The 11,112-nt window shown below is 34.3% G+C and overlaps 2 protein-coding genes across 3 annotated transcripts in view; one reads left to right on the top strand and one right to left on the bottom strand.

Moving 5' to 3' along the window:
• The window catches only part of LOC119836018 (EH domain-binding protein 1-like protein 1), a 23,688-nt gene extending 17,652 nt beyond the window's left edge, over window positions 1-6,036 (bottom strand). The window contains exons 1-6 of the mRNA XM_038361183.1: window positions 5,813-6,036; window positions 4,244-4,294; window positions 2,413-2,526; window positions 1,768-1,863; window positions 1,014-1,125; window positions 455-636 (exon numbers count right to left, since the gene is read on the bottom strand). Of these exons, the coding sequence (XP_038217111.1) occupies window positions 455-636; window positions 1,014-1,125; window positions 1,768-1,863; window positions 2,413-2,516 (494 nt within the window). The 5' untranslated portion in view covers window positions 2,517-2,526; window positions 4,244-4,294; window positions 5,813-6,036. The remainder of the gene's footprint in view (window positions 1-454; window positions 637-1,013; window positions 1,126-1,767; window positions 1,864-2,412; window positions 2,527-4,243; window positions 4,295-5,812) is intronic.
• Window positions 6,037-6,295: 259 nt separating this feature from the next.
• LOC119836091 (dynamin-like 120 kDa protein, mitochondrial) overlaps window positions 6,296-11,112 on the top strand; it is a 14,429-nt gene continuing 9,612 nt past the window's right edge. Inside the window, exons 1-7 of one of the 2 annotated variants that reach the window (XM_038361332.1) lie at window positions 6,296-6,559; window positions 6,635-6,854; window positions 7,071-7,206; window positions 8,939-9,055; window positions 9,915-10,001; window positions 10,371-10,522; window positions 10,852-11,033. In XM_038361332.1, the coding sequence (XP_038217260.1) occupies window positions 6,531-6,559; window positions 6,635-6,854; window positions 7,071-7,206; window positions 8,939-9,055; window positions 9,915-10,001; window positions 10,371-10,522; window positions 10,852-11,033 (923 nt within the window). In that variant the 5' untranslated portion in view covers window positions 6,296-6,530. Of the gene's footprint in view, window positions 6,560-6,634; window positions 6,855-7,070; window positions 7,207-8,908; window positions 9,056-9,914; window positions 10,002-10,370; window positions 10,523-10,851; window positions 11,034-11,112 lie in introns of both variants that reach the window. The other variant, XM_038361331.1, reaches the window with a different exon arrangement.

Raw genomic sequence — 11,112 nt, 5'->3', positions numbered from 1 at the left:
TGCTAGTTAAGATAAAAAATAAATGTGCTATATATGTCACACTAATAGAGACTAGAACTTATGGCGTCATCATATCGTCTTTGTTTTAATTTATTTTTATTGATATTTGTGGCGAATTTTATATAAATTTGATTTATGTATGATGTATGTAATATCACATATTACTATGAGTATATTGTTACTGTGTAACAGATTAATCACTTTTACAAAATAAACAGTTTTTGGTAAGATTTATGGCACACTATTTAAAGCATTGCCTAATACTTGTAGATACTAGGTAATGCTTTAAATGGCGTGGAGGCGATAATAGTAAAATATCATTCCATTGAATTTTACTTTTATCGCTTGTACTTATTATCAAAACGCTAAAACCCCCTCTCCCCCTTTAATTGCACTGAAAATTCACTATTAAAGTCTGCTATAGACGGAGACCCCCCCCCAAGTGGGCACTCACGTGGCGCTCCCCTCGCGCAGCAGCACGCAGTGCAGCGTGAGGTGCAGGCGCGCGGCGGCCAGCTTGCGGCCCAGCGGCTCCAGCGGCAGGCGCAGCGCGCGGTGCGCCGGCGCCAGCGACGCGTGCCGCCGCAGCTCCAGCGCGCACGCGGCCAGCCGCCGCCGCTTGCCCGTCGTCGACACCTGCCGGAAGAGTACAGTTACAACTCTCTGTTGTGCATGACATACGAAAACCCATCATCATCAGCCCATATATGTTCCCACTGTTAGGACACAGGCCTCCTATGAGGGTTCAGGCTATAATTCAAGGTTGGCCAAGTGCGATTTGGTAAACGTCACATGTCGTCGGACTTTTAATTCTAGGACATGCCGGTTTCCTCACTTTTTTTTCCTTCACCGTTTTAAGCACTGATGATGTTATAGACATGTGCAGATAAATTGAAAATTCAATTTATTTTCTGCAAGCTCGCCCGGTCTCAAACCCCGACTTATCGATTTAAACGAAAACACACATGGAAACAATTGCACGAAAATATGTATAAAGTCAACACAAAACTCACGTCTTCCAAAACGAACGTCCACTCCTTATCCTCGAGTTCATTCGTCCTCGAATCTCTGAACAGCGTCACGGCCACGGTGTGGTTTTCGGGAACGGCAAATATAACGGAACCCCTGAAAGAAAAACATATTCATATGAGAATATCTATTTCTCTCGTCTTCTCTTTCATTATTGTGATGTGAAAGTTCGTGCTGGAAGATGACCCAGTCTTTCAGCGCGAATTTTGAACGTTTGTTCCATGTAGTGATGATATATGACATATCATAACACGATTACATAAAAATATTAAGAAGAACATTACAAAGAAGCGAAAGCAGAAATTGGTAAAGCCGTTCCAAAGCCATATGTGATCCTGACACATTATATTAATATTGTCATATTAAAGTATTGAATTTTTTTTTATGACAGCCCAATTTCGCAAACGCAACTAAATAAAAGCACCGCGTAGAAACAATTGGGATGGGATCAAACAACACAAAATGGCACTACTCACTTCTATGCGAAAATAAATAACCAGTCCAATCCTTCTTTCCAATCGTCAATCCTGTCCTTATCCCTAACCCCTGCTGCGAATGTTCTTTGGCAGTCGTGATCGCTTACCATCAGGCAAACCACCAGCCCAGTTGCCCGATATGAAAAAAACGTACGGTTGACCGTATCCTTGAGGATAAGAAAAGGATTTACGACTGAAAACAAGGAAAGGAACTGGAAAGGGCGGGGAAAAGGAATGGCAAATGATGGATCACATAACTTACTTCATGGGATCCTTCAACGACGGTTCCCAGTCCAATGGTTCGGTGACCACGCGCCTCGACCGCCTCGTCCACACAATGCTCAGTTTGTTCGGCTTCCTGCAAAATTCACGTTCAACATACGTTAATTGAAATCGTGATCATAATTAGATTTGGTGAATTCTATACTTCCTTATTGAAATCACGTTTTGGCATGCTATGGTAGACTAGGAACTGACTAGAGCGTATTAATTTATTCTATTAAATTATTAACACCCACTTAAATTATGTATATTACTTTTTTCAATCAACTCAATAGAAAAATTCATCAACATCGGTTGAGCGGTACCATCAAGGTGATTAGCACATAACTTGAATTATACTTCGTTGAGCATTCAACATAACATGAAACACTAATGGCCGGTTTGACAACTTATCTATGTCTTTCTTTTAATTAGGCAGGGTTGTAAGAAAATATACATCAAATAGAATAAAATAGCCAAATAGGTTATCGGGGATATTATCAGCAAGTGTTAAAGCCAGCCCGCAATCAGCATAATCGACCGCCTTCACTTTTAAACAATCTCCTCCAAGCAACCAACAGCGACAAAAAATCTTACCCAAAGAGAGGGTAGTTTGTTATTTTAGGTATAGAAGCGCAATACAAACCATTTCGGCGTCAGTTCAATCTCGATGCTGTGGTACGACGCAGTGTACTGGAACTTGGCGGCGCGTTTGTTCACGCGCTGCAGTCGCTTCCACACCGACGCCATGTCGTTGACACTTGCAACAAAACCGAACACGTCACGATTCATGTAAGCCTCCGACACGGGTACGACACGAGACGGATTCAACGGCAGGCCGTTTTTGGCTCTTGCTACTATGCACATGTTATATGCGGACATCGCGATATCTTTAATATATTTCAAACGATCTTTATTTGATTTACGGACACAGCGAACCGCGAAATCTACTAATGTTTGTACAGTTTTTTTTATTATTTTTTAGCACTATTATTCGGGTAGTTTTTAATACTACTATCGTCTATTGAATGTTAAGAACTATGCTTGTAACACAAAACAATGATTTCACACAAAACTAATTAAAATGCACTATATTGTAGCACTTAAATTATAAACTGCACACAAAAATCATCCTTAATGTAATTACAAATTCACACTGCACGATGTTTCAGGACATTAGTAAACATACTGTTTTACAATGTCAGTTATTTTTTAATTGAATGTCATTTAACCACAAGGATATTATTTTGCACCGACTACTTGAAACTGAAACTGATATCGGCCACTGCAGTGGTACGTTATCGGAGTTGTTTTTAGTTATAAATTAATCAAATCAGTATTATGTATTGGCGTAAAAATTTATCACTGTATGTGATCTAATCGCTATTGTAGATAATAGCAACTTATTCAATGTAATTTATAGTGAGAGGTTAGAAATAGTGGAGGGGGATTAGATATTTATTATTTCCATTTGTGTACATCAGATATTTTTCAAAAACAGTTAATAATATGGATGTTTTATAGGCCCCAAAATAATTGTTAGTACTCTTTTTTGTCTCATTGCCTGTTTGACCGTTTGTTTGTATGGGCGTCAGTCACGTATAAACCATGGATAGATTTTGACAACCTCTTATACGAAGGTTTTATTTGAAAAAATAAAATATTTTTAGAGGTGGCTATCGATACATGTAACCAAGTGATAAAAGAATTAAAGCGAACATGTAATTAAAAAATAAGGTGTCATTGGATAGCCCCTAATAAAACGAGGTTTCTTAATAGGTTTTATTTAAAATGAACAGTAACGAGATTAACGCATCTAAAGTTAACTACGCTTTTTTTTTATTTTACATCGCTGCAAAGTATTAACTAAGCCAATATCCTACATCCCCAATATCAATTGAGGTCAGCGTATCTGTAACTAATTGATTGTAAGTGTGGTTGGTTCACTTCTGTGAGGATTGTATATATATATTTAGACGAAAAAAAATTAAGTAAGCCGATTGGCATTGGGAATTTTGTAAACAATTGTTTAAATTCATTTAGATAATGTAACATGACTATATACTAAACACAGGATGGGCCTAGCCGGACGAGTTTTAGGGGGTGCAAAGAAGATCTGTAGAGAAAAAAAACATATGGTTTTCTTTTGTACATTCAGTTAATTAATTTACATGAACCTCCACCCCTTACAAATGTGACTACGCTTGTGAATTAAATATCAGTTATTAAAATACATAATATAGGTAAATTAAGTACGTAATTTCAACAAATATTAAAAACAAGCATATAAGTACTACACTTTGATCGTGAGTATGGAGTAAAAAAAAAAGTGTATCGTAAATTCCTATGACCATATATTCTGATGTTGTTTCGTTCGTCTATTTACTTTAAGTTTTAAATGAGAACAAATAAGTTTAAGAGAATCTTTAAGCGTATCTACGCGGTTAAAATGATATGTAAAGTGGATATGTACTCACATTGACTACTGTAAATTATCTATGGTGGTGCATTATCACTCTGCGCGGCTCCTGCAACGGATGGAGAGAACTGATAAGAAATAATTATACTACACAATTCTACTAGTTTTCGAAAGTGGCCTATGCCACTCTGTGGGTCCTAGATATATAGCAACAAAAATATCATAGAATTTCTGTAGCAATGTGAAAGGCAACAAAAATATTAACAATCTTTTGCATTTATAATATAAGTCAGAACATATATAAAGGTAGAGTGATTTAAGACTAGGAATAGCAACTACATCTTAGAATGATGTAAAAAGAGCAGGTCTGTTTGTTTATCCAAAGAAAGAAACAAACACACATTCACATTAACAATATAAGTAAGGATTAAAATAATTCATTAATTGATAAATTTATCATCATACAGAAGTGTACAGAAACACAGTTATTTATATCCTGTGAGGCCGCCCACTTGAAATAACAAACATAGCTCATCTTGATCCTTATGACCTCATCACTGCTGATTATCAGTTTTTGTTCCATTGCATCTTATTATCATGTATTTTTGGTTATTTAGAATTTAAGTTGATATTTGAAGTTAGTATTAAGTTTTGTATTAATTTATTTTAGAAATTTTTGTGGTATTTATGTTAATATAATATTTTTTAAGCAAGAATTGCTAAATAGAGTCAATTTTAATACACATATATAGAAATAACATACAGTAAAACAATATGATGACTCATATACTTAATTTTGTAAATTTAACAGCAATGCAGGATCAAAGTATTCCATATGTATTAAATAATTAAACATTGTTGAAACAAAAATCATTTCATTAATTTTTTTGTAAGTTCTTATTTACTTAATCCTCATTCTAAATATAAACAATAATAAAATTTAACTAAAATTAAACAGAAATGAACCATATCATATTTCAAATTATATCAGTGTAACAACTATGTTTAAAAATATTAAGCAAATAAACAATTAAGTAGACAGGAAAAGTCACAAAAATATTATGCATATAGTAATTTATATATTAATTGAAAACAATAAAGTTCATTTTATAATAACTGCTAGTTAATATTGGCAAGTGTTATGACCTTTAGTACCATATATGAGTTTCCTGTATCATGTAGGTTAAATGTGACTAGATTATCTGTTTAACATAATTTATTTGCAATATATTTTATATGTAAAGGATGACTCTAGTACTCATAAAGTATACTTATTCATAATTTAATATAATAACCGTTTTAATATTTATTTACTGTTATTTTTATATCATTGGTAGATAGTATGATTAAATTCTTAACCTCGTCTTTTTTATTACCACTATTCGTTTAGAGATAAATTTAAAGACAAATAACGCAAGTAAACAGACGTAAATTATTAATCTCAAGTACGCAGTCAATCTAAAAATAACACGATCGAAGCCCTATAAAATACCGCCGCGCGCCCCATAATTACACAGATAAAAGTTCAAAGAACCGACCCTGATATCGTTTCCTGATTGAAAAGACACAGCTTCATTGATTATAGAAGGAGAAACATTGCCTTGAAGTTCCTTGACATAATACTCACTAAGGCAAATTTTTCGATGATATCACTATAAATTTATAATAACATAACACCATGCACTGTATCTACTAGGCACTTTTAATTATTTCAATTCACTTCACTTGATTTATAGTCTGGTACGCTCTGCAATTGACAAATATTATTTAATTAATCATTTATTTTTATGCAAATTTATCAAGCACTGCAGTAAATTTCATTTCAATCTTCTTTCATTTTTATTTTTGACGTAAATCTATACGGTATTGCCATCACAATATGACATATTGTCAGTGATACAAGTTAATGGGTCATAACATATTTTATTTCTTATTTATTAGGAAATTGGCAGCATACACCATACAAATGGATATTATAATGTATGAGAATATTTTATAAATTATTTCGTATATAGTGATAAAATCGTCTTTAACAATTTCAAAAACTCCTGTAAAATGAAACGATACATTAAAATGGACCTTGATTGAAGTCACCCTGCATTCTGTCAAATTTTCAAAATATGAAGTGATCATTTGTGATTTTTATGTTGATTGTGTAATATATTTGCTTTAATAATAGTTTAATTTTATAAACCAACTACTGTGTGGTTATATTATTTGATTATATTGTAAACCGGCTTCGGTTATGAACTAGCGGCGTTGAAAATTTGATGAAAAACCTTATTGGTTATTATGTTTTAGAAATATATTAAACTGTGATTAAAAGCAAAGGAACAACTCCAAAAATGTCGAGAATACTAAACCATCGGATAAGGTATAACAACCTTTCACTGTAATTGAAACGCTTTTAAAAATGTTGAATTTTAAAGTATATAACCTTTTTCTTTAGATCATCATTTAAAAAGCAATCATGGTCATGTGTTGATAAGAGGGCTGTAGCTTTTTCAATATGGACAGGACGAAGTGTACTTCTTCACAAGCCTCTAGACAGCTATCAGATTCCTAGAAGAAAATATGGTATGCTAATTGCCAGAGCTGTGAGAGGTGTGCTAAAAATCAGATATTTGCTTCTCGGAGGCGCTGTTGGCGGCGGCATGACGTTAAACAAGGTAAAAAAGAAATGTATCAATAAAAATGAATATTTAAATAAGGATAAGTTTAATAACTTTATTCACTACTTCCGAATTCTTCAAGTAACATACTTAAACTTTTTGTTGCTTCTTAATATTTGTTAAATGCATGTTTGAACAGTAAAACTAACTTTTATGTTGTAAAACAAGAATAAGTATATAACAATTGGTCAATAATAATCAATTTATTTTTAGAAATATGCAGAATGGAAGGATGGTCTACCAGATATGGGTTGGCTGAATGATTTACTGCCTGATAACGATCAATGGGACAAATTCACCACAACTCTCATTGATGCCAAAGATAAAATTGGTGATAATTTCCAAATCGGTTAGTACCTATATTATCTTAGATATATAGCCTAGAATCTAGATTATCTCATTTGTAATGGAACTAATAAATTTTGATATGCATCATGTATGCGATTTAATTTCTCAGTTTGTTTATCATATATTTAGTATTATCTTTTAACATATGTTTTTTTAACATATTTTTATGTCCATTTTTCTAGCAACATATCAAATATTGCTAGAAAAATGGACATACCATATTCATGTAGTTTTGTTTGCTACTGTAGAGTTCTTTCTATTTCACCACCTTTACACAAAGCACAACAGTATACTATATGTCACTGTAAATTTTAAACACTTACACATGTATACCGTAACATACTCCTTGTAATTCAATAAGGTCTTGGCAAAATACTTAACGATGCAATATTCACATTATAATTTGCACAAAAATAATGCATTAAATTACAAATAAATGTAACTAAACACAATTTTTCAACAACTTGCAATCTTGTTACTTAGACTATAATATAACAGTTATTACAATCTTTATGCAACACATATATCTATTATTTGATATTTAAAAGAGATTAATACTTCTCTAAGTTGCTATAAATTCTTATTATAACACAAGTTCATATGGAGTTACTTTTTTATAAAGTAACTCTTACAATTATTGGAATAATTAAGTTACAATGGAATAATAATGCAATTTACGTACAGTTTTATATTATACATTAAGTATTAGGTTTAGTTTATATTAGGGCATAAGATGAATTTAAAAAAAGCAGAAGTAATTATTTTATGATATTTATTTTATTTGACATTGATACATCTTCTCTAATAATTTAATTACCATGTATGTTGTATATATAAAACTTGTAAGGTAGTTAGGTTAGTTAGTCTTATAGCTATTCTATTATAAATAAATAAATTCCGTCATAAGTCAGTATTGAAATGATCATATCACTTAAATTCATTATCTCTGTTTCGAAAAATAGTTTCTGCAGGATAGAGCCAGTAAACTATCTATGGCAATTTATATCTATGATCATAATTTTATATCATAAATTTTTTTAACATTTCACAAAATTTCATATTTTCAACCTTTTTTCTTTCAGCAAATTTCTCTTACAAAACATCAGTTTAACTCATGTTTTACCAGTTCTGTTTGAATCATTGAAATTTTTTATTCTATAATAATTTATTATTATATGTACAATTTTTATTTAAATTGCATTGCTTTACATACGTGAAATATATTTAAAGAGTAGCATAAATTTGATCATACAGCGTGGTAAGGTCTGACCCCACAGCCACCTCAGTAATCAAATTTCTTCTACTCTTGCTTCATATTCTAAGAATACGATATTTTCTTTCTTAATATTGAACATCAGTTGATTATCCAATAGCTGTACAATCAAAGATATTATATACAATAAAGAGATAGATATCGCATTAGTATGCGGAATTTTTGTTACATACAAATATACTTTTATAATTACATTTATAGTTATATCTGTTTGTGTTGAGTATTTCATATTATCTGTCATAGCAATACTATGTTGAAGTTGACAACTACTGTACACTGTGCAAGAACTGTGTAATAACAATTCAACAGTATATGTATGGTATCTTTCCTTCATAATATCATTGTGTACATATATTCTCTAATATAAAACATCTGTGATACTTATCACACCCTGTTATGCAAGCCACCTCTCACTGTGGTACGACACTAGGTGCACCACTGACGCTGTCGATACACGCAGATCCGAGGCTGCGAGAGGCCGGGCTGGCCAGGGCTGCAGAGTTGAGAGAGTGGCTCGCTCAGAGGTATGAGGACGCTGTGGCTGCGGCAGCTGTTAATAATGCCACCAGTAATATCGGTGAGTTGTTCTATACCATTGTGGTATATCTATGTTTTGTAAAGATTTGTAGTTTATGGTAAATTTTGTATTTGTATTCATTGGTTTGTTTGTAGCTATGGTAGTAATTAAGTTATTTCAAACGGAGTGGTACATAATTTAAGTAATAATAACAATAGATAAATAACTGTTTTATTTTGTATAATAATTGTAATACATGTACAACAACATTTTATTTTGTATTTAAAGACAGAGATTTTTTATAAAATGTATAATAGTGGCATGACACAAAATATTAAGAGTAATTAAATAGAATACGTAATGCAATGTTCTGTTATGTGTCAAATGAATACAGAACTAACAATTCAATATGTGTTGCATCTGTAATTTTTACTCATCTGAATTGAATCTGAACTGATTTATCTCGTCTCAAATGGCCGTTTCACTGATCGATTTTCTTTACGGACAAGTAGGTGATCAGCCTTCTGTGTCCTGCCAGACCGAGACATTTTTTTTGTGCATCCCCACCGGGAATTGAACCCAGGACCCCTCGGTTCTACGCTCACGCGTTAACCACTGTACCAGGGAGGCGGTCAGGCGAGGCGGTCCTAGTACCATAGGTCAACTGATTTTTAAATCATTTGCACCACTTATAGACCTTTGACTGTAACATAGATTACATCTTAGAAGATATGTAAGAGCAAGTTAAGGTTAGTTGTATCTTAATTTAATGAGGATCTACACGAAGTTGTAAAATTGACCTTAAATAACTCGAACATGGCTTTAACATTCTAGCAATGATAGATTTTTGACAGTTTACTCAATCCCAAACTTTTTAACAATTTTCATTATTAATTTGTGCAAAAAATGTTTGTTTCAGAACCAGCACCAAAGATAGTCAACAACCTACAAAGTAGACCAGCGCCGATGTCGGCTAAATCGAATGCAGAGGAAACTGCTGCTTATGGTATGTTTTAAAAAGTAATATTTACCTTAACTTTAGTTTAAAATACGTTTTCGCAAATGAGTCAGAGACGTAGAAAATTGTGTTTTTAATGATTCACAATGCCTCGCTCAAGTACGCATGCGCTTTAAATTAATGTTCAGTTTATATATCATATAAATATGTATATCAGTCCGTCCGTATTAATCCGTTTACTCTTTATCGTCTTTCTAAATGGTCTTCGATCCGGAAAATTTAAAAGATCAAATTTTTTCTATTTAAAAAAATTCTCTTAAAACATTTCAATGCTATTAAATAGAAAAATTAAATTAATAAGAGTGTATTGAAAAAAAAAATACAAATGAATCGTGTCACTCCCCCCCCTCCCCCCAGAGCGGCGCGTGCACGCGCTACAGGAGGAGGTGCTGGCGCTGCAGGCGCGCTACCAGCGCGAGCTGCAGCGCCTCGAGCAGGAGAACCGCGAGCTGCGCCAGCAGAACATGCTGCTGCGCCAGGGCCGCCAGCCCTCCGCCAAGAAGATGAAGGTTTGTGGCCGGCCGACCGGTAGCACTTGCCACATTGTTAGCCTGGTGACCGACGATACTGACAGACGAAATATATATACAAACTGTATTAAAAACTGTATGTATTAGTTCAGAGAGCCTACTCAAGCATCAATGAATATATGGCAGGTGAAAATCCGTGAAATGTTACATTTAAATTATTAAGAGCAATTACAGAACTGCTTGCCGGCTCTTCTCTGTAGAAACCGCTTTCCGAACCGGTGGTAAATGTTAAAGCTGTGTTATGATGATTGTGTGCTTCTTCTAATTGAATAAATTTGAGCGGGTGTGGGTGTGGGTGTGGCCGGCAGCGCTCGCTGATCGACATGTACTCGGCGGTGCTGGACGAGCTGGCGGGGTGGGAGGCGGGCGAGGCGGGGCGGCTGCCGCGCGTCGTGGTGGTGGGCGACCAGTCCGCCGGCAAGACCTCCGTGCTTGAGATGCTCGCGCAGGCGCGCATCTTCCCGCGCGGCGCCGGCGAGATGTGCACCAGGTGCGCCCCACACACCACACCGCACTACACCACACCACAGTACACTACACTACACTACACCACACTACACCACACTACG

The sequence above is a fragment of the Zerene cesonia genome, chromosome 22 (assembly GCF_012273895.1).
Source record: "Zerene cesonia ecotype Mississippi chromosome 22, Zerene_cesonia_1.1, whole genome shotgun sequence".
NCBI lineage: Eukaryota > Metazoa > Arthropoda > Insecta > Lepidoptera > Pieridae > Zerene > Zerene cesonia.
Note: the sequence above shows the minus strand (reverse complement) of the source record. Positions and strands in the feature narration are given on the sequence as shown.